This window comes from Idiotropiscis lumnitzeri, chromosome 18, assembly GCF_059441095.1.
Source record: "Idiotropiscis lumnitzeri isolate Australia: NSW breed Sydney's pygmy pipehorse chromosome 18, RoL_Ilum_1.0, whole genome shotgun sequence".
NCBI lineage: Eukaryota > Metazoa > Chordata > Actinopteri > Syngnathiformes > Syngnathidae > Idiotropiscis > Idiotropiscis lumnitzeri.
Window position 1 is genome coordinate 7,916,938 of NC_142408.1, and position 23,467 is coordinate 7,940,404.

General features: G+C 41.2%; 1 protein-coding gene across 2 annotated transcripts; it reads left to right on the forward strand.

Moving 5' to 3' along the window:
- The first annotated feature begins 2,484 nt into the window (after nt 1-2,484).
- On the forward strand, nt 2,485-18,724 carry LOC148319383 (dihydropyrimidinase-related protein 2). 2 transcript variants are annotated; one of them, XM_088281962.1, is made up of 14 exons: nt 2,485-3,020; nt 9,923-10,011; nt 10,521-10,705; nt 10,933-11,097; nt 11,469-11,530; nt 12,402-12,482; nt 12,580-12,648; nt 12,940-13,060; nt 13,143-13,299; nt 13,365-13,506; nt 13,718-13,888; nt 15,081-15,260; nt 15,335-15,503; nt 16,016-18,724. In XM_088281962.1, the coding sequence occupies exons 1-14, from the start codon at nt 2,748-2,750 to the stop codon at nt 16,105-16,107; spliced, it is 1,956 nt and encodes a 651-aa protein (XP_088138088.1). In that variant the 5' UTR covers nt 2,485-2,747; the 3' UTR covers nt 16,108-18,724. The 2 variants fall into 2 exon arrangements, with proteins under 2 accessions (XP_088138088.1, XP_088138090.1); XM_088281964.1 differs by lacking the exon at nt 2,485-3,020 and adding an exon at nt 4,152-4,463.
- Nucleotides 18,725-23,467: the final 4,743 nt, after the last annotated feature.

Consider the following 23,467-nt stretch of genomic DNA (forward strand, 5'->3'; position numbering starts at 1 on the left):
CCCTGTCCGAATCTGGGCTCCTGTCTTCCAGTGTTTTCTCCAGGTACTCCAGTTTCCTTCCACATTCCAAAAAACAGAACACAAGATAAATACATGCTGAAGAACCTTACTTAGAATGCAACATTGCACCAACATTATGGAATTGCATTAGAAGCTCTTCAATTCTTGGCTGTGCATTCAATTCAATTCAATTTGCATGTGAAATACTTATTGATTTATTATTCAATCGTTCTCACAAAACAGACAGATACAATTTAATATGATACTATTAGTCAACCCAGTCCTAATGCATGGAGCAATGTTGCAGCGCTGTTTTAATTTGCTAATCCGTGCCTGGTTGCTTTATCGGTATCAGCACATCCTCTCTCTTCCTCCATTGTCACCACGCCTGTTCTTAACCAATCCCAACGCAGCATTAGCCATAGCTCCTCCCACTGCAGCTGATGGTGTAACTATGGGTTACCATGGGTGGTGGCCAGTCATGTCCCTTGCGTTGGGAAGCAGACTCAGGCATATTTATTGATTTAGTCCAAAGGAAAACCGCTCGAGATGCAGCATCTCATTTTCAAAGAGGTTCAACACAATTATAAAACACCTTCAAACAAAATACAGGTTCATTTCGAAATATGATGAGACATTCACATTCTTCATTCACATCCCTCTGCCCATCCTTCAGCATGAATGTCTGCTTCCTCTCCTCTTCACTGTTAGTTGACATGCTGTACCAATAGTAGAATGTGTACATGTCACACGCTGCCATAAAATGCTGAAGCTGAAGGAACTTGCTGGATTCAGAATGCAAATTAAAGTCAGTGTTCAGCTTGCTCTCACCAGTAGAAATGTGTCTTGTGAATTCTTTGTGTGATTAATGAGTTAAAAAAAAATGTATGACTATGATAATTGTAATACATAAATGCAATTAATTATGGATGTTTTTAATGATGAATTTGTTAAAAATATACTGTATGTGGGGACCTTCCAACCACAAAATATTGTGGAAAATAAACAAGTTGTAGAAGTGGGTCAAGGGCAACCATAAATTATATGGCCCATAATAAAGCAGACACAAAAGCAGCTTTGTGTGCTCACTTTCTCCTTTAAAGATATTCAACACAACATCACACTTGATTCTTCAGTGTGATAAAGTGCAGTCTAAACGTAACTGAACGAGTTTCATATAAAAACAAAATTGGTTTACGCAGGGCCCCGTAGGAGCCGCTGCTCTTCCTACTTGTACGTCTTTTCGTGGATGCCAGGACCGTGCCCTTCCTCTCCCTCTCCACCCGTCCAACTGTTTATCAGGCATGCTGCCAATTTTCCTCACTAATTATCCAACACGCCCTCTGTCTCTGCTCAGCCTGCCTTTTTGTGCTTCACACAGATCGGTGTGCATGTTAAAAGCATTGTCATTGTTTGGCTCAGGCCAGCATTATTTTCACGTTTCCAAATCCACTGCAAGACCTTCATACTTTCTCTTGTTGGTCTGATCGCCACCCACGCACACACATGGGTGCCCTCTGGAGAGGAAGTACAGTGGCAACAAAGCACTCAGTGCCCAACACGTTGTTATGGAAACTGTGTTAACATGCTGGAATGTATTCCACAGTCACTTCTGCGGTCTATTTTTTGTCTGTTTCACATTTAGTGAGTCAGGATTTGTTAGGCAGGATCTGTTGCCAAAGTTACTCTGGGGACAAGGAGGGGATTCTTTTAGAAGCCCCCAATGCGAATTATTATTATTTTTTTTTGCTTTTAGAAAGAGCACCCCCTAGAAACAGTAAACATATCCATTGAAGCATCTCTTCATACACAAACAGTAGGTAGTGGCGCTTTTGACGAAGGTTGGGCAGCAGGCCGGACCTTTCCGCCCCCGGGGCGGATTGCCCATCTCTGGTTATCTGTATGCATACTCATGTATGGGACTTCAATAAACCAATTATTTCCCCCTAACTGGAATGATAGTTGTTATTTTTTTCAGGAAGAAATTGTTTAATATTATTAAACTCAACTTTCTTCTCTTAGCAAACTTTGACTTTAAAAGAATACATTTGGACTTTAACGTTAATAAATACAACTTAATTCTTATAAAGTTAACCTCAAATTTTTTTTCTGTCTTTTTCTTTTACCGTATTAATAGATAGAAATATGCGCTGAAAGGAGAGCGTCCTTCTTTTGTTGGACTGGGTGTGACTTCAAGGAACTCCCCATGGTTTGATTTTGACCTCTAAGTTTGACCGGAAACACCCTCCAGATGTAGCAAGTCCACATATTACGAACGGTTTCCTTTGTAACAGCACTCACTTGTGGCATGTGGCTCGATGTCTTAGTTTTGGATTATTCTTTTCAATGAAGAAGCACTAGTGTGCTCTTAGTACCGACTATCATCTTGATGTCTTCAACACCGACTCCAGGTAATCCCCTTCATGCTTTTATTTTGACAGGACTGGATTCCGGTGTGTCACTCACATCGGCGAACTTGTCACATCGTGGTCGCGTGCTCGGAGCTTAGAAATAAAAGTCTAATCGCGGTAACATTTTCTCGTTTTTCCTTCACTTTAAGGTATTTTCACAGGGGTGGGGCTGATTTAATGCCGTATCGTCCTTTTTCTTTGTCGGCTTTAGTCTCGCTGCCCCCACCTGCAATTGAATTCATCACAAGGCGGCGGCCGAACAGGAGAGCAGAGCTGAGATAAAGAAGAATCTTTTTCCCCCTCCTGTGCAGCTGCAACACGGTCTGCAATTAAGGCATGTCGACCACCGGGGAAGTGGCTGCAGGCGGCTTTTTTAAGAACATGGGCTCCGACAGCCCCGTTCGACCGAGGCAGCAGTTTTGTGGCATGTTTTGCCCGGTGGAAGGCTCCTTCGACAGCAAGACTTTGGACTTGGATGCGCTGTCTGCATGCAGAGGCAAGCGAGACAGTCGAGTCATTGACCGGCAGAGCGACATCTCCCAGCCCAAGAAGGTGGAGATTAGGCAGAGCACAGGCAAAGAGGCGCTGCAGAATCTGGACGATGGAAAGGTATTTTTTCCCCTCAATAAAGTTTTTTATTAGTCTCGCTCTGCATTGAACATGTTGTAAACATCTCATATTTAACGTCTCCTGGGCTCACTGGCCACCAGACAACTTAATGTGACTCAATTTCCCAGCAAGCCTTGTGATGCAACCGAGTGGATGGAGGCATGCAGAGCGGCGAGAGGGAGTGGCTGCGTACATCATTGTTTAATTAGCTAGCATTACAGTGCATTTATCTAATACAACAGCTCACGCATGCTTGCAACTCAATGTGTTATTTTAGACTTCCCGCATTGGGTGAGATTGTATGAGGATGTGTTACATTAGCAAGAAAAGCGAGCAACTTTTTTTTTTGCTGCTCCTGCTAATTCATTATGTAGCACCAGCTATGCCAATGCATCTTTTTATATTATTTTTAAGCACTCAGGATGCCGTTAGGATGGGTTTCATGTTCCATAATGATTGGAAACCTTAGCTACACATGAGATAGTTTACGCTAGCTCTCAACCATTGACATTATGATGATAAGTTCATCACTTATCGACTCTTCCTCTAATACAGGGTTGTAGCCTTCTCTAGCGGGATAAAGTAATCAAAATATGAAGAAAATATGATTCTGTGCGGTGCAGTGAAGATTGATTTGCAATAATACAATATAGTCAATTACCTCTCTCGGGCATTGTAAAAAAACAACTCATCATGTGAGTTGTTACTAACAAAGTAAAAATATAGTTATTGCATTGGCGAGCATTTGATTGTATTCAGACCCTGATTAAAGAGGACGAATATGCATATAATCAGAGAACTGCACTTTAGCATGTTTTTTGATCAATAGATTTATATATATATATATATATATATATATATAAAATCCCTTTTCTTCATCCGCAGAGGTTGCAATATAACGCCGAGTTTGGCAAAACTAGAAAGCACGTCAGTAAATAAAAAAAATGTGGAGGGAAAAAGAAATAAATTCTCAAGCAAAGTACCTGAAAAAGTACAGTAACTAAGTATTTGTACTTAGTTACCTTTCACCACTGTCTTCGGAGAGCAATTAATGGCATTACTCCTGTCAATGGAGCAGGGCGAGGCTGTGCGCATGCGCAGTGTTGCTCCTTTTCTTATGGGGACCAGGCTCGCCTCGGCCCCTCCCCTCTTGTCTGTCTCGGAAAGGCTCGGTGCATCGGCGGAGAACCGGAGGCTGCCAAGGACTCCATCCTGACTTTAAGTCTCACATATTTCTTCCCGTTTCTAACATTTTTTGGGGGGTGGGGTCATTGGGGGGAGCCTCCCGAAGAACGACTGTGCTCCTGCTTTTCCACGTCTCATCACATCCTCTGAGTCTTTCCCTCCGCTAATTCAAGTCGGCGCACATAGCGGTCCCCGGCGAAAGCAAAGGCGCTGAAGATGTCTGGCTACCAGGGCAAGAAGAACATCCCTCGCATCACAGTGAGTTCCTGTAGAAATGGAGCGCGAAAGGCGCTGTGGTGGGTTGCTGGGCGCGGGTGCAGGATGTCATCGGGAACGCTGTGGTCTCACCCTCCGCTCTAAAAGCAACAATCTGAGCCGCTTCCTGGCCTTTAGTGGCCGTCGTCTCAAAGCGTTTTCGATGTGGCCCGTCACAGCCGGCGGTCGTTACTTTTACGTTATTTTGACTAGAGACGTGTGAAGCGTCAACTTGCCGCACTTAAACCGCAGCTTCGCGCGCGAATATTGCTAGAATGCAGCTTTTGGTGCACTGTGCTATTCTGAGCCAGATTTACGCCGGTGCTCTTTGTTATAAACGCAATGCCTGCTGCAGGCAAGGTTGCTTTGAATCGCTATACATGTGCAAATTTGGGACGCATTTTCAAGAGGGTGACAGGACATTTCGTGGCAAATTGATTGTGTAACATGCAATTCTTTAATTTTCCTTCCCTCAAACCGTTTCGGAGTTTGCAAGGATGTAAATTAGTGACTGGGGAGGGCTTAGGGAGGGGGTGGTGGCTCCTATTTCCTTCCATGTTTCTTCTGTCCTCCCAACTGGATGAGAAAAGGATGCACAGGAGGAGCCAAGCACTAAAAAGGAATAAAGGAAGTGCACAAGGAATAAGGATGTAGCTGCAGGCTCTTGTTTTCTCAGTGCACTCTTGTCCACCACAGAGGCCTAAAAGTACACAATTATTAGTTTATACGGTTAATTAGCTCCAAATTTGAAATTTGATTGTAAAGTGCTTTTATGGTGCTTTTTTTTGGCTACTTTGTTCACTGTTGCTAATACTGTGGGCAGTGAGTGTATTGCTAACTTTATGCGTCTAAAATAATGAAATGTATCAAAATACATGGATTATGCTTCTAATTTACCTTACGATGATTCAGTCAATATTTCATAGACAGTCTCATGATGACTTGATCAACAGGGTTGATGATGTCGTTATTGGTTGATGTAAGGCGTTGGCAACAGCCGGTTGGTGGTGCAGAGATCAGAGGATTAGTTGGTGTTGAAATCCTTATGGTAATTAGGTCGAACATAAATGGATAGTGGGGCTATTCCTGAATTGTGCATGAAAGAAAAAGAGGTCAGAGGCATTTTTCTTTCAGTTTTGTGTGGATGTGGCATAATGTTTTTTTTTAATTCCATAAAGCTGTTAAATGGAAATGTTACACAAGACATGACAAACACATCAGATATGCCATTTTATTAAAAAAGAAATTAAATGAGGTCAGATATAGACACATGACATGAGCAGGCAGTTATCATTTATTTCAGTGCCACCCCTCCAACCCCGAGACATCTTGCTTTGTCTCACAGCAAAGTGATAATAGTCTACAGTGAAATTGTGATTATCACATAACAATAACCGATGTGTCTGGTACAGATTCAGCTGTGCAGCTGGTACAGTACTTAGATGCTGACCACATTTCTCATCAATTAAACATGAACGTAGGCAAGCTCACCACCTGGAATGGGAGCTGGATGCATCAGTTAGACTGCACTTTGCACTAAACTTCTGTTAGGCATTAAATTAGGGCCCTTTTACTGTGATATTGATTACACTTTCTTCCTGGAATGTGAGAATGCCGCTCTCTGAATGTTCGGTTTCAAGCGTTTTAGCTGTTATGCCTTCCCAAGGTTTACTGAATAACAAAATAAACACCACAGGAACATGTTTAAATTGATGTAGTAATTAAACACGTCAATCATATTTAGGTACACTAGTATTTACTGGTATATTAACAAAGTCAGATCCAAAATATTTTCTCTTCAAATCTATTGTTTGCTTTGATTTTTTTTTTTTTTTTTTTGCCGACCAACATATGACAAGTCGACAAAAAGAAGACTCAGTCTATTTTTGAAGGAGACAAAAAAATAACAATGACACTATAATAAGAGTGACCTAGATTCAATTCTCTGAAGCTACAATCTTAAATGTTTAACGGCTGAGCTCATTTTAGGCAGCGTGCACCTGCAGTACTGCACTTGTCCCATAGTCTGTGCACTTCCTTGTCCAAGGATGTTCATGATGTAATATCTCAGTACACAGCTTAGCGAGGCGCAGTCAGTTCACACGTCACACAGCATGCTGCTCTCCATCCACTGGCTCAGTCTCCACCCTTCGAGCTTAATCACAAATTTCCACAAAGTCAAACACCAGGCAAAGGTGCACAGAAGTGGAATATTTTTCATGACTTAGCATTTGAACAAGGCAGGCCATTGTGTTGCAAAGTCAGTAACAAGACCGCTGTGACTCCGGTTGCTCTTTGTCCTTAACTGAGAGGGTCAGCGAGGAGTAGTTGCGGTTTTTATTTTTTGTGTTCGGGGGTGTGTGCGTGTGTGTGTGTGTGTGTGTGTGTGTGGTTTTAGGAAGTAGATTGAGAAGAATGAAAATAATTTGATTAAAAAAAATTAAAATTAAAATGAAATTTGCATACTTATATATACAATACAAGGTGCAATCATTATTTTTACTTTTTTTTTGCATCATTTATCTTTTATTACCATGTGAATGAAATATTGTGAGCATGTATTTTTGCAGCCCATGTGTGGACAGACATTTGCAGTGTGGTGGAATAAGTCATAATGGCGGTCTATTAAATCATAGTGTTGAATGTCATAACTGGCAGCGTTCTCCACGTGGCTTCATTTGGGTTTTGCTAGGATATTTTCCATTTGGATAAAAACAAAGCGTTGCTGGGCTAAGAGAAATGCTGGCAGGCATTTTCATAGCAACAATGATGATTTTTTGGCCGAGATTTTGAATATTAAATGACTCAATTTTATGGGTGTTTTGTGAATAGCCATCAGGGTGGTGGGTCATTTTTACTTTTACTCCTCACATGGTGCAGTATTGCAGATTCGCTTCCTGTTTTTGTACATTGTAAAAGTTGTTGTCAAAAGGACCATTCAAGGACGGCATAAAACAGCCAAACAAGAACTTTCACAGAAATCCACTCAATCCAAATTTAAATATTATTGAAGTATCATGTTTGTCCTGCATACCATTCCAAATCCGCAAAACAAATTAGGCCAGCACTCAGTATAAGACCCAATATAAGTGCAATTTTGTGGTGATTGCTGATTTTACAGCTTGAATCTATGTCGACCTTTTCATATTTGCCGTTCGCCAACTGCTGATTCGCATATTTGTGGTTTTTGGTTTAGTTTTCTTTCTCACATTTAGTATTTTTTAATTTTTCTCCTGGATTTCCTTTCAACCATTTCCCGCCATTTTTCTTGGAAAATATATTGAATATTTATCAGCGTTTTTGAAAAATGTTTTGGGTTTAAATATAAAATATATATATTTTTAACTTAGTCAAGGGGTCAGTCAGAGTGCAGTGTGGCCGACCTATCCCTCCGCCCCAATAGCTTTACGAATACCTCTAGATGCCACAAGAGGGCGACAAAGCACTACGTGAAGCCCCCCAACTTACTTCAACACAGTTCTTTGGCAGATGGCAGCGAATAATGGAGGATATATTGTAAAAAAAAAAAAAAAAGCGTCAGTGAGTAATTATTATATATTTTATTTTTATTTAATTTATTATTTTCTTTCCAGTCAATTTTTGCTTCTGTAGCACTTGAATTTTCCCTCTGGGTAAGACCAAAGAATATTATTTTATGAAATATATGCTTTCAGGAACTGCAACCACACTGTTTATGTTTTACAACAAACAGCAAACAATTGTTTACATTATTTTCATCTTTTGTGTCTGTTCCACTTACTGCTTTCTTCGTTCAGATGAGGAGCTACATTTGAGTGCCTGCAATGTTGCTGTGTATGAATATATTGCTAAAGAGCATTTTGCTCTTGAGCTTGGTCCACATCCTGTCCGAGGTTCTCATGATACTGGCTCACGGTCATGCTTGGCACCGATCCACTACAATCACACACAAACATTCTGCAGTCCCTGAGAGCTGACAACAATTCGATGGTTATACAAGTCTGGATTCTTGACTCTAGTTAGGCAGAGTAGCCCACCCCCTGAACAGTTCAGCAGCTGTAGTTCCAAATTTTACAAGAGAACAAACAAATATTTTTTCCTTATTTTATTGGTTTTGTGGGAATTTGTCATCATCGTATCTTATTGTCATTAGGCCTTGTTGTTAGTAATGGGGGACACAAACAGGCCGTTTAGCTGGAAGTCCCGCCTCTGTTCAGTAATACATAATCTAATCTGACTGCCCTCTCCGGAGCGCGTATGCCAGATGGCAAACATCTTCAAGACAATGTTCAGAATCGCTTATGTAATAAATTCAATATGTCACTTGAGGGAAACAAATACAAAGCCTTGTCTTTTACAAGTTGTGGTGCGATGAGTTCAGCTCATGCAAAGGGGTCAGCAACTGTATTATGGCAAACGTATTATGCACAATTGTGTCGCAATACTGTCTCATCAGTATCTATGCATTCCCGCTTGACAAGTCTGTGATTGGACGTTTGGAAGCTCTGCAGTGGATCAATGCAGGGTGGCTTCTTGGACTGACTGGGTTGAGGCTAACAACAACGACGGCAATAGAACGTTCTTTGTTAGCGTATGATGCTACTGCGCTTGTGACCAGCGCTGCCACTCCCTTTTTGCACAATGTGCCAGAGCAGCATGGGGGGAGGGAGGAGTGGGAGGCAATGGAAAGGGAAGCCCCCCCCCCTCTCAGACACTCCTCTCTGTTGAACAGTGCGATGCACAGCCATGGACGTTGAATAATGATTGATTTCACACTTGGCCCTGCGATTGGCTCTCCCCCGTGTGTGTTTCTGCAAATGGGTCTGAATCCTGAGAAAGGACTGGTGGGGGGGGGGGGGGGGTGCGGGTGTTTGGGGGTGAGTCTCAGTCCTCAACCGTTGTATGTCTGCCTTAATTTAATTAAATCATCATTGAGTGAAATGTCTTTTACATCCTATATTTAATAGCAGAACCAAAACTGAAGATAAGCAGCGGCACGTTGTTTATTTTAATGGACTAATTTGTACTGTTGTACAACAAGTCAAGTTTCGGCTTCATTTTGGGCTCTTTTGAATATTTTCCCCCCTATCTCGATCCTGCTTTTTCCCCTTTTTTGGAGGCCTCTCTCTCTATCTCGCCATTGTTTTATTGGCGGAATTAAGTCAGCATGCGTTTCTTATCCAAAACGGTAAACCAGAGACTGCCCAGTCAATTTCTTTGAGTATAAATGTATTTTTGGAAGTGGCAATCCACTGCTTTATGAGACGTTTTCCATACACACACGAAATCTCTTGACAAGCCAATACTTAGCTTTGTAGCTTTACCTTGATGGTTTTTCAAATACCGGACCGATGAGTCTATGTTGAGATCTGAAGCATCTGCTTCCTGTGGAATATCTCATTGAAAAAAATGCAAGCCAAGACATGAGATTTTTTGGGGTTTTTGTGAAGCTTAGCTGAGTGATCCTGACCATTATCTTACAGAGCGACCGTCTCCTGATCAAAGGGGCGAAGATCGTCAACGATGACCAGTCCTTCTGCGCCGACATTTATATGGAGGATGGCGTTATCAAGTGAGCCAATTCGAGTCGAGTCCATCTTTTGCACCATTCCAGTTTGACGACATTAAAGTAGTCTTATTAAAGTAGAATGTTTGTCATTTTCAAAATATTACAGAAAGGACATTGGTAGAAATAGAGAGGCTATAAGAACATTCAAAATCATGATATTTATTCATTTACTGTCGGAACATGTAATTGTTAAAATATTACGTATAATGAATACAAATGTCCAAATTATGGAAAAAGGTAATTAAAATGTTGAGATCATGAGAAATCAAATACATTTATCTAATTGCTAAAATGTAGGACAGTTCGCACTGACTTTGTTTACCTTTTTTTATTATAATAATTTTATTTCTATTTTATATCAATTAATCAGGCAATGACCTGTACTTCAATAATGCAAAGTCTTTTATCTCATACTTTTAAGTAAATAATAATTTAAATTAAAAAAAAAAAATATATATATATATATATATATATATATATATATATATATACATACGATGGAATTTTTTCAGACAAATTGGTGAAAACCTCATCGTGCCCGGTGGGGTGAAAACCATCGACGCCCATGGGCGCATGTTGATGCCAGGCGGGATCGACGTGCACACACGCTTCCAGATGCCCGATCGAGGCATGACGTCTGCCGACGATTTCTACCAAGGCACCAGAGCGGCACTGGCGGGAGGCACCACAATGATCAGTGAGTTATATCCTGTCTTGAGTTACTTTCATGTGGTCCAAAATACAAAGTCGCCACTGAGAAGGCCCTCATCGGGGAATATGCGCTCATCCAAGCAATAGACTTTTTATTTGCAAATCCCAATACTGAAAATAGCTTTTGTTGTCATTCCTTGTCTGCTTTATGACACCTCAAAATCAAACTATGACATTCCGCTGAGAATGCTTTTTCTTTCTGCATGTATCCAGTGGACCACGTGCTGCCCGAGCCAGGCGTCAGCCTCATCTCAGCCTTGGAGCAGTGGCGCGAATGGGCCGACGGCAAGTCGTGCTGCGACTACTCGCTGCATGTGGACATCACCGAGTGGCACAGAGGCATGCAGGAAGAGATGGAGGCGCTTGTGAAGGATCACGGTATGACCAAACGGTTGGACTGTCGCGAAGGGCTGCCCACAATATGACGTACTTCACACCACTAATTTTTTTTTCGAAATAAATCCTTGTTGTGGTTGATAAGAAAGCACTACTAAAGCTCACTAGTGGCCTCTTGAGGCTAGTGTGTGCCACCACTAAACCACGATGGAACGATTAACCAACACTTTTAACTTGTAATGCATTTTGCTGTGGTCGATTTTGGCGCTGATAAGTCATTAGAAGTTTTTATGCTTCACCCACATCCCGTTACAACTTTAAGATGTTTCCTTGTGGATAATTGCTTGTGAATAATATGGTGTATTATATCATCATCATATTGTTTTGCAATAAAAATTGTTCCGCTTTCTCAGGTATCAACTCCTTCCTGGTCTATCTGGCTTACAAGGATCTTTTCCAGCTCACTGACACTCAGGTTGGCCCCTTGTGTTATTTTTGACATTTTTGTTCATGTTTCTCTGTGTGTACCTCTTTTTTTTTTTATTAATGGAGCATGCTTCTTACACTCTGATGAGATCAAAGACAACAGATTCATGCATTTTATTTATTTTTTGGGGGGTTTACGATGGTACTAATAATCCGTTTTGACTTGACCGTTGTTTGTTTCATAATAGTTTGCAGTCACTTAGACCACATCATAATTTAAAATAGTTTGTTTGTTTGGTGAACATATCAACTGATGAGAGACAATAATTTAGTGGGGAGTGAGGATATTTAAAAGAAGAGAAGACATAAATTGTCATCACAAGACAGGTAGATGTTCAAAGGGGAGTAGAAAGATGTATAGAATGTATCTAGTCTTACCCTTTGTTCTTTCTGGATATTTACTTGGTTTCAAATGAATACAATAATAGGTCATAATCGGTCCAACAAGGAAAGAAAAGATAAAATACATAAACCATATAAACCAATTATACTCATGATTCATATTTTCATGTCAGGGGGCGGCCATTTTGTCAGTTCTGTCGAAATGACATCACAGTTTCTCAGGGCTCAGCATTGACCTATCACGGCTCATCTGTTTTCTCAAGCTGAGCCATGATTGGTTGCCATCTGAGCCCTGAACAACTGTGACGTCATTTTTAGTCAACAGCAAGTGACAAAATGAGAGCTAGCCAAAAACAGGTGCATTTTACTGCTTAACTCATATTCCACAAATGAGAATGCCATGTTTAGACGAGTGAAAGCGCATCGGACATATTATTGCAAAGATCTTCGAGGGGTTGAATTCCAGTTCAATGCTGTGGCCAGCGAGTGCAAATGCAATTCCTTTGTCTTCCCTGCAGGTGTATGAAGTGTTTAGTGTGATCCGCGATCTCGGAGCCATCGCTCAGGTGCATGCTGAAAATGGAGACATTGTCGCGGAGGTATGACTTATATGAATATTTTAGTCTTCCCACTTAATCTCTGAAATGTGGACCGTGTGCAGTTGCCTGAGCATGCCGTTGGTTGTGTGTGTTTCAGGAACAGCGGCGGATCCTGGAGCAAGGCATCAACGGTCCCGAGGGACACGTGTTGAGCCGTCCTGAGGAGGTAAGACATTTTTTTAAATTTGGTTTAAATGCTGGATCAGTTCAGGTTGCATTTTTAGAGAATGCGAACACCTTGCGTGTCGGCCTTGGATGTGTCACTTGTTTGGAAAGTCTTTTGCGATGCTCAAAGCCATATAAAAAGTTTTCCATGCTCAGCATTCACTCCCGATATTTTTATGACTGTGAATTCAATGGTGTCGAACTGCACTCTAGTCATGTGAGATTTTCAGCTACGTCATCATTTGTTTTCCGTTTGCAAAGGAAAAAAAATGGTCTTATTTGCTTTTTCCAGGTGGAGGCGGAGGCTGTAAATCGCTCGGTGACTGTGGCCAATCAGACCAACTGCCCTCTGTACATCACCAAGGTGATGAGCAAGAGTGCCGCTGATGTCATCGCTCAAGCCAGGAAGAAGGGTGAGACTCCGAAACAAACAGAGCCAGTCCATGATTGTAAATGAAACTTTTTGATTGATAAAAAAAAAACTCTTTTGATCAGGCACGGTTGTCTACGGAGAGCCGATCGCCGCCAGCCTGGGCACAGACGGCTCACACTACTGGAGCAAGAACTGGGCCAAGGCAGCAGCTTACGTCACCTCCCCACCGCTGAGCCCCGACCCGACCACGCCAGACTATCTCAACTCCCTCCTCTCTTGGTAACGGCGTCATCAAGACATTCCAAGTGGACGAGGCTTGCTATTTCCGCTTGCTTTTCTCGCAGTGGTGACCTGCAGGTGACGGGAAGCGCACATTGTCCCTTCAACACTGCCCAACGCGCTGTGGGCAAAGACGACTTCAGCTTGATTCCGGAAGGTGTCAACGGGACTGAGGAGAGGATGTCGATTATCTGGGACAAATGTGTTGTACGTGTTCACATGAACTTCCTTCGTGGAATGCTTTCAATTTTCCAGGAAATTTTTTTTTAAAATTCTAAAGACTATTTATATTGCATTTCTTGTACCGTTTGCTCAGTACATTCAAAGCGTGCTAATTCTTTTGCAATAAATGCACACGCTAAGGATATTAAATACGGTCCTTCTAAATATGTAGCAGCAACAATTTGATTCATTCTAGGTGACTGGCAAAATGGATGAAAACCAGTTTGTGGCGGTGACCAGCACCAATGCGGCCAAGATCTTCAACCTGTACCCCCGTAAGGGTCGTATTTCGGTGGGTTCGGATGCCGATCTGGTGCTGTGGGACCCCGACGTCACCAAGATCATCTCTGCCAAGAGTCACAACTCGGTGCGCTGTTCAATCACCACTTTGCAATTGCACGGTTCCGTGAGCTTTCTCTTTGCATGTGAGATTTTTTTTATATGAATTAATTCCATGTCACCTCGGGTCATGATGTAGTCAGCGTTGGACTCCCCCAAACACACTCTACTGTGTGTTCATTAGAGAACAAGGAAAAAAATGATTATCCTTAAAAGTCACGAGTGGAGTCGTGACACTCCATTTACAATACAGACCATAAAACTTTCCCACGATGCATTTCATCACAATTTGGTTCACGTGATTAATGGAGCCAGAAGAGTGCGTTTGCAGGCTTTGCAGACGTTTTCATTCTGTTTTATGAGCGTCTCGCTTGAGCAGGGTGTGGACCTCCCGCAGCAGCAGCAGCAGCGGCGGCGGTGGGCTGATGTCATGCGTAAAGTCTGCCAAAGAGCTGGAACACATTGGTTTAGATTGTTAGCAGGCAGCTCTTTGTGTGAGTGCGAGTTTGTGTGTGTCTACACTGTACTTGGATCTGCTTTTTTTTTAGGGGGGGGGGGTCTTTTTATTCCGCCTGGTTGGAAAATGAGGATGGTGTTATGTCGCGATTCACAATAAGCGTGTGTGATACAAGCTTGGTGTATTGTGCTAGTGATCTCATTTGCGGCGTTCAAAATCCACCAAATGAATGACCTCAGCCTTCAGAAGATTTTTAGCGCACACACTCACACAAACGCACACACACACACTTAGATGTTGGTCTGTCCTTGATTGACCCTGGTTGTTGTTCTTCCGTGATGTTTGTGTGCCTCATCGGTTGTTTTCAAACTTGTTGCCATGACAAGTATGACCGAGAACATTTTTTTGGGTCAATGTGGGTTAAATCGCATAAGCTCTTTTCATACCGTTCAAATCTGATGCTCCAAATAGGACATTCACAGCTTCCTGGTTCGGATTGTCATAAATCTGTGCGAGCAGCGCGGTCGACAGGGGAGTTCACGTTGTCATCCTGAAGATAGGAGCGGGGAAAAAAAAAAAAAAAAAAGATTATGTTGACAGGATGAAATCAATGTCTTTCGGCTTTGAAGTTATTTTGGTGTCATTTTCTGCTATTTGCGTGATGAGTCGGTGCAGCTGTAATAAAACACGAGTGAAACGTCGCCGGGAGCTGTTAGATGACACATGGCTTCATCTTTTTTTCTTTGATGGCTTCCTCCTGCAGTCTGTGGAGTATAACATCTTTGAAGGAACCGAGGTGCGTGGAGGGCCTCTGGTGGTGATCAGCCAGGGCAAGATCGTCTTGGAGGAAGGAAACCTCCACATCACTGAAGGTTCCGGACGCTTCGTGGCCCGCAAACCTTTCCCGGACTACGTCTACAAGAGGATAAAAGCTCGCAGCAGGGTACAATACAGTCCGATTCAATGCCACTTTTCTTTCTTTTTTAATTGTCTGAACTTTACTTTCCTACACTGCAGCTGGCTGAGTTAAGGGGTGTGCCCAGAGGGCTTTACGACGGTCCGGTTTGCGAGGTGTCGGTCACCCCGAAAGCCATGACGCCCGCCTCGTCTGCCAAGACGTCGCCTGCAAAGCAGCCCAATCAGCAACCAGTCAGGAACCTGCATCAATCTGGCTTCAGCCTCTCTGGTTAGTGGAGACACATCCGATCAGAATTTTAACTCGTCTAAAAGGAAAGAGATATGGAATTTTTAAGGCCAATTCTAATATTGAGCAGGGTCAAATTGCACCGGTTAATTGAGAAAATATATAACGAGTGAAATAAGGTTCCTTAATGCGCTTAAGAGAATTATTATTATTATTATTATTATTATTATTATTATTATTATTATTATTATTATTATTAATAATAATACTAATATTATTATTATTATTATTATTTATTTTTTTATTTTTATTTTTTTTTATTAAATATTACAATGTGTTACAGACAAACATTTTAGGAATCAAATGTCTGCATTGTTTTTCATGAACACTTAGGCCTACTACGTTACCAATTTTTAATGTTAGTGGTGCTAATTGGAACGCTACGCTTGAGTACATTTTTGAGGCGGCACTTTTGCACTGTGCTAATCAATAAAAAAAAAAAAAAATCACCCTTCCCTGCAAAAGTGTCAGATGGACTGTTTTTGTCCACACAGGCGCTCAGGTTGATGACAACATTCCTCGCCGCAACACCCAGCGCATTGTGGCGCCGCCGGGTGGGAAGACTAACATCACCAGCCTGGGTTAGAGCGTTCCATCCATCGCGCGGAGGGGAAGGGTGAAGGATCTGCGGAAGGACGGCCGATAGGTGCCGAGGGTTCCATGCTGGGAACTTCTCGTGACGACCCATTTGGCATTTCGCAATCCCTTATCTGTTACTCTACCACCTCTTGCTTTACTCCTCCCGACATCCTCACTCCCCTTGGGTTTGCGGTTCAAAAAAAAAAAAGAAAAAAAAAGGTCTGCCTCACATGAAGAAGAAAAAAACCCTACTCATTTGTGCACTTTTCATTTTGTTTTATACTGTTCGCTCTCCCTTTCACCCGCCATTGGGTGGGCCGATTTAACATTGTCAAGCAGATTCGGTACGTTAGCGCAAAAGGTCAAATGTACTGTATTTTCTGAGTTGAGATCAGCATGTGTGCTTCATCACCACACAACATTTTAATCGATACTCCACCCGCACGGCTGTCTTAAGTGCAAAGAAAAAAAAAAAAATAGAGCTACCCGAGGTTCTTCATTCTCACACGCTTCTGATTTTTATCTTTGCTGACGTATATACAATAAGTCTCAACTTGCTTGTCAGCTGAAAAGTCCTGATGGCTGTTGTAAATGTAGCTTTATGCCTCATCTCACCCTTCCCAAGTGGGCTGCAGGCCAATTAAGGGTAGGATGAACAATGGAGGGCCAGAGAAATGCCTTATTGTTGCGCCACATCACCTAATTCACACAGCAGCTGTCAAATTTCCAAACTTTTCAAGCCGTCCATCACCAACATGTGCATTTTTCCACACAGGATGTTTTCACAATCATCAATAACTACGCTTTCTGTTCTCTCTCTTTATGTGCCTGAATCCCAGAAAGGTGTATACATGCCGGTAATTGTTTTGCTCTTCTTGAAGTGAAGGATGTAAGATAAAAATAGGTGTAACATAGCGAGGATAAACCGATTCAAAGGTGCCAGATTTTGCGCTTTCATTTGGGCCAGTAGAGCCCCTCTAAAGATGAAAAGTTTTTTTTTTTTTTTAAAAAAAGCTTTGTTGTTGAACTGCTCTTTAGTGTCAATTTGTAACTAGTTGCTGAACGGCTGAGCGTGTTGTTTTTGTGCTTGAACGTGGCGGCGAGCTGATGATGTTCTGTACTGTATGTGTGACGCGTGTGCAGTGTAGAATTTGGGGGGATGGACACCCGGCAGCATTCCAATAGTCCTCCTAACCTCGCTTTTCATTTTTTTGTGCATTATCTGTTTTTCATTATGCAGAACGACTTGATATTTGGCCACCATTGTCCCCCCCCCCTCCCAGTTTTTTTTTTTTTACTATTGAAAGCACTCAACCGTACACAACATTACTGAGACTGTCTTCATTTGACCTTTTCCCTCAATGTTGTAACATTCCTAATCATGGTTTTAAAAAATACTCCTTTTCATCAGCTTCTGCCTATTTTAATTACTTTCTTTCCGTGTTTTTGTAGATGGGCGCAATTAGAAAGGGGCGTTTGCGCCGTTTTGGGAGTGAACACAACTGACTTACTTTCTGGCCATTGAAAGTGACTTCATTCATTCCACCTTTTAATTCCGCGCATGAGAGTCTGAGACATTGCGGAAGCCTTAGCAGACTCACTAGAGTGAATGCAGAAGATCAAAGTTTGTTCATAAGGAACTGCAAGCAGACTTTTGGTCAGGGCGATCACATGTCACCACTGTGAAGCGCACATTCATCCATCTTGATCGTTTGTGTCCGTGCAGTCTTAGGATTGGTTGGGCCTTCCACAAAGCTCGACCTAGCATTCCGTGATGCTCATGACCATGACTTCTACGACGAGTACTAATAAATTACTAAGTAACTAAATGGTTGCTGTCCTCCACATATTCCGCACTGTTATTTTTTTGTCTGGTTTTTAGTTCATCAATTTTGCTGTGTCACACATCTTACAAGGCAGGTCAGACTCTACCATTCCAAACCACGTGGAGATGAACTCACCCATAATGTTTGGAGCAAACTCCTCGAACACTTAATCCAGTTTGGCACTAACTGTAAAACACTCCAATTCCCCCGCCCAACTTTTCACCCCCTTTTCTTCCGTCTCTGCATTTTTGGGGTTGTGGCTGTGACCAAGCTGACAGAGCCTTCCACTCTCATGGTCTGCTGCTTGTGGCTTGTCTGAGCCAACCCTGTCTGATTGAAGTGTCAGTTTACCATGCACAATCTCCAGACCTACACACACACACACACACACGCCAAACAACCTTGTTTATATGTCCCATCCCTCCTTGCACATCCACGCGTAAACCACACAGTTGTACTTTTCTAGTCTGCCTGAGTTCTAATGCTATGCCATATTATGCTAATCATATAGAAGTGTACGTTCGCAATGTGCTGCAGACTGAGAGGGGATGCTGTTCCATACACTGCCTAACTCGGACCCCACCCACAAACCCCCCTCCTAAGCCTTTCCCCCTTTTGTGAAAGTGAAACTGTGTGATGGTGTTTGTCCCGGTCGCTATGGGGATTCTGGGATGCTTGCTCACTATGGGAAATAAAGTGTCAAATTCGATGCCTGGTAATGTTAGAAAAAAGAAAAAAAAGTGGAAAAACCTACAAGGACTTCAAAGAATTAAACAAAACAAAAAAGATGAAAAATGATTCAGGCTGATTTCTTTAAGTGTCATGTTTTGTGAAATGCTGAAATAACAGACCAACATATAAATGAGAATTAGAGACAACTACACTTTTACAATACCGGATACTTGAAAGGCAATGCAGTGAGTTGTCCTAAGGAAATAATTTTTACTTTAGACTTTACTGCATGCAGCAATATTATAAGTAAATGCGTGTCTTGATTACTTTTTTGGCAGATGTTGAAATACATGAAAATCAAATTAAATGTATAAGCCTCGCAGGGAATTAAATTATAATCATCGCTCCAGCTCTTGCTGGATGCAGAGAGAATCCCCTTGCAGTATGTTTTTGAACACTAGATGGCAGTGTCGCCCTAATTTAAAAATTAAACTATTAAATTATATTGATGGATAGATAAGAAGACGTCAATTTTCTTTCTTTTTTGTTTATTTATAACCTGAAACACAATACTCACGAGAACGAAATAACTGTTTTTAGGTCCATAAGCAACCACTTGGGAGGTGCACTTGCAGCTCCACTTTTGCTAAAAAGAAAGTGCCTAACACAGGTACAAGACTCTCACGTGTAACTTCATTGACTTATCAAATGTGAGTCACCCAGCAATTACCATCTGAAAAATACTTCAACAATCTCTCAATCAAGACGTAATAAATTAGACTGGCGTGAACAGCACGCTAATGTGACAATTAAAACAGATAGTTATTCTTTCCCGTACCACAAGAGGGAGCCCACGTACCACTCTATATAGGCATTCGGTGTATAGTGTAGTACAAGTAGGGAAGTAATCTACAACTATGAAGGGTGAAAGTGCCAAAATTAATTAAATAAATACACCATGAAATGTTTAATTAAAATTAAAACAAAATAGATGAATAAATAAATGCACTATTAAACAATTTAATTACCATTATTATATGTTAAAAACAATCGCACAAAAAAACACCAAAGTTTTGTGAAAACGGAGATCATAATGAATCATTTCAGAACTTTATCTACCTGAGGTGAACTATAACCAATAAAAGTTCAAATTAATTGAAAAACATACGAAAATGTTAGAATTGGGCAGGGCAAAAATATGGTTATGTGGCTGTGGGCCGACCTGACCTATCTCACTGCAAATATGATTGGAACAAGTCCAAATTTTGCAAATGCACACACGTCGCCCCCCAAAGGCATGTGGAAACATGTTCTATAGTTTTATGAAACCAAAGATGAACTATTCGGCCATAGTTCTATAAGGTGTGTTAATTAGCAAATCTGCACTGCACATGACAAAATCAATGTCAAAGCCACAATTAACCGTCATTGTGGAGGGCTTTAAAACATTTTTGAATAGCAGTCTATTATTCCATAAAAGTATCAGCTTTTATGCAGTATTTAGCTGAAGATGAAGCGGGATTTAACATTTTCACCATGGCAACAAGGCAAAGCATTCATCCATATCAACAAAAGAACGGCTTTAACAGAAGAAAATCAACATTTCTCACCGGACAAGCAGAGATCCGACCTGAATCCAATTGAAAATGTATGTGCAGATCCGAAGAAGCTTTTGCACAAGAGAGCTATTGGCAATTGGATTGAAAGCATTTCAATCAATTCAATTCATTATACGATAGTAAAGCATGAAAGATCAATATAATAGCTCTAAGTATGCACACTTTCCGAGCCATTTTCACCGATTTATATTATCGCTGTAACTTACGTTCTGCTTGAGTCCCCTTCAACATTATATAACATGACATGTAAAAACTCCTGTGGTGACAGAAGATTGATTCTTAATTCTGGTTTGAATTAGTTCCATAAACTTTTATTTGTGCTTTTTTTTTTTTTTTTAATTCCACATAGGCTTGTCTTGCTCTCTACTTACTAAATCAATATTTCGCCCGTTGACTCTTGCTTGCAGGCGCCGACAAGTTGGTTCTTCCTGTTCTGCTCTGTTTGCTCCATAATATATTCATGTGCATATATATATATATATATATATATATATATATATATATATTTCTTTATTTTATTTTTTTCAATATTTTCGAGTGTATTGAGTGTTTATCACTGTTTTGGGGAGAATTTTTAGGCGGTAATTGTTACTGTTTTTTCTTTTCCAAATTTAATTCAATTGGCATCAATTATCCACAAATTTTGGCTATTCACATGCCCCCCAACCTGTGAAAAATAACACAGGCCACCTGTTGAGTAAAACAAACACAATAAATAAATTGATTAAAGACATTGGACAGATTGGTCCAGCTGTGATCATGACATCACTGATCAGGAGCTGCTCGGACGTTTTGATGATGAATAAGGTATACTCGGTCTATCGAAAGGCAGCCCACTTAGTCAGTCAAGTGGCCTGTAGAGAGAGCAGGATGGTTGAAGAGTTATCATGACAGATTGATTGATATCCTCCACCGCGTGTGGGAGTTTCAATTGTTGACATAGTGTTGACGGCTATCGCGGCTTCATGCGTGGTTCGGTGGTGCTTGTAGGCAATAAGAAACTGAAATGAAGTTTTAACACTCTTGACAACAGGTCAAAAATAAATCCGTTGGCGGTGTTACATTTCTCGTTCTACATCAAGCAGACAGCTTCGTAGCAACTGATGACACCAAAATGTTATTTCATCTGATGGTGACCTTTGTGGCATTTTTGCTACTTTCAATGTATTGAGACACGCATTTCCTTTTTTGCGGCCACACTTGCAATTCAAAACACTCGTAACGCAAAACAACTTTTCTAATTATAATGATTAGAAACATTGAACATTCAAAATTTATCAGTTCCATTTATTGATTGGAAAGCTGGCAAATACTGTCAAAAGACTTTTTGATGTGAGCTCTTTCATTTGCAGAAAACTCCTTAAATAATTTGACATTTACAAAAATCCATGTTTAAAAAGAGAGTGAGGGAAAGAAAATTGTTGATCACCCATAATTGAATTGAGATTTAAGCCGCCCACACCATCAGGTAACCTTTCCTTTGGTTTCTCACCGATATTATTTCAGGGCAACGGAAAGGTCTCTGACTGCAGGTACAAATTATTTTCACACAATTTTCAGATGAAATGGAATTCCAACAATGCAGTTGTGATTTTCCAAGTTCAAACCTCCCCACTTTAAGTACCGTGACCTTTTTTAGATTACACCACACGTCGAGGAACAATCCCCACGGGATTTTTTTTATGGCCTCAAGCAAGGATAACAACCAGATGCTCACGGTTCACGTGTTGTTATTTTGGACTCATATTAATAGTTTCACAGCAGCAATATTTGATATAAAATCAGGTTTGGTCCCAGCATCATAAAACCCAAATTCGCTTCCATGTGGAGATTACCATTTCTAATGAATTTACAATAATTGCTGAAAAAAAACCATGTGGGTTTCTTGAAAAGAGCAAGTAAGCTCTCTAAGAAAAGAACCATGAGATAGCGAATGCTCAGAATGCATTAATCCAATTGCTTTGAATTGGATTTTACGTCCACGTACACAATGCCAAACGCGAGAGATGAAATATTCCTTCTTTTCTTTTTTAGAAACGTTCACATACGTCTTTGATTCTTTTTATGTGAATTGAACAGAAAAAACATTGCTTCGCGGAACACTCTTCCTTTGATTTCCCACTTCACATTCCCAGTGGGCAGCACTGCGGCCGAGCGCTTTGTGCGTTATCTGCAACCCTTCGCGACCCGCTCAGGGCACCATTGACAGACCGGCGGGAGCGCACTCCATAGGTTGATCACCTCCCGCTCATATGATGTCCCGTTTCATCGGAACAATCCGAGGACACAACCTTTACGTGACCTTTTTTCCCCCCTCGAGGCTTTTCATCTGAACAATCTGTCTAGGAGTGAAGTGCAGACTGCAGATTTTGCTGCGTGCAGTGAGAGCGAACCTGACTAAAAAATATTCACTCACTGCCGCTTTCTGGGTTCATTATTGCATTGGAATCCATTGTAGCTTCGAAACAATACTGATTAGATCGAAAAATTATTGCACATGTGTGTTTTAAGCACCACTCTGGGTGGTTCTCAGGATGTCAGAAAGGCAGTCGATATTTCCTGGGACCTCCAAATGGCCTCACGCAGCAAACAACACATCTTTGCGTTGTCAATTGTGGCCTGTGGAACGTCGGATCGCTGCTCCGCAAAGCCTGTGCAAATTTACCGCGGATTGGCACCAATAAAAGCATCCAGCTGTGCATTTGCTACTCCGTTTATGCTGGAGCATATTCCAGCTGACTTAAAACGAGAGGTGGGGTGCCTGTCAATTGCAGTGTAAACACACACGGGCACTCTGACAGATTTTCATTCTAATTAAAAATATTAAAATTGTTCACAGAGCGATTTGCTTTCACACTTATTTCACCAGCGTACCGCTTTTTAAATGAGAGCTGCGAAAATGTAACTCTGACACACTCCCACACATCGGCAAGATAACATATGCAGGTGGTTCGCTTCGGTGAGGAGACGCTGAGGAGGCAAACATGGATTCGATAAATATGCTCTGAATTATTCATTTTAAGGTTGCTGTGTTTTATTTCCATCGAGGAAGTCGGCTTGAACGCCTTATCTCCAGTGCATGGAAAGATTTGAATCACACAGAGAAATTTTCAAGTTAACAGAGCAGAACCGCTTTGGCTTAACACGAGTGGAGGGGAAATAAAGAGAGTCGAAGTACAAGCATTTAAAAAAAAAAAAACAAAAACACAAAAAAACACAAAAAAACAACAAAAATATATTTAATTAACAT

Excerpts from the sequence above, each read along its gene's own strand:
- LOC148319383 (XM_088281962.1), top strand. The coding sequence starts at position 2,748 with ATGTCGACCACCGGGGAAGTGGCTGCAGGCGGCTTTTTTAAGAACATG. Across the intron at positions 10,706-10,932 it reads GGGAGGCACCACAATGATCA|TGGACCACGTGCTGCCCGAG; the intron begins GTGAGTTATATC and ends GCATGTATCCAG. Across the intron at positions 13,061-13,142 it reads CGCTCAAGCCAGGAAGAAGG|GCACGGTTGTCTACGGAGAG; the intron begins GTGAGACTCCGA and ends TCTTTTGATCAG.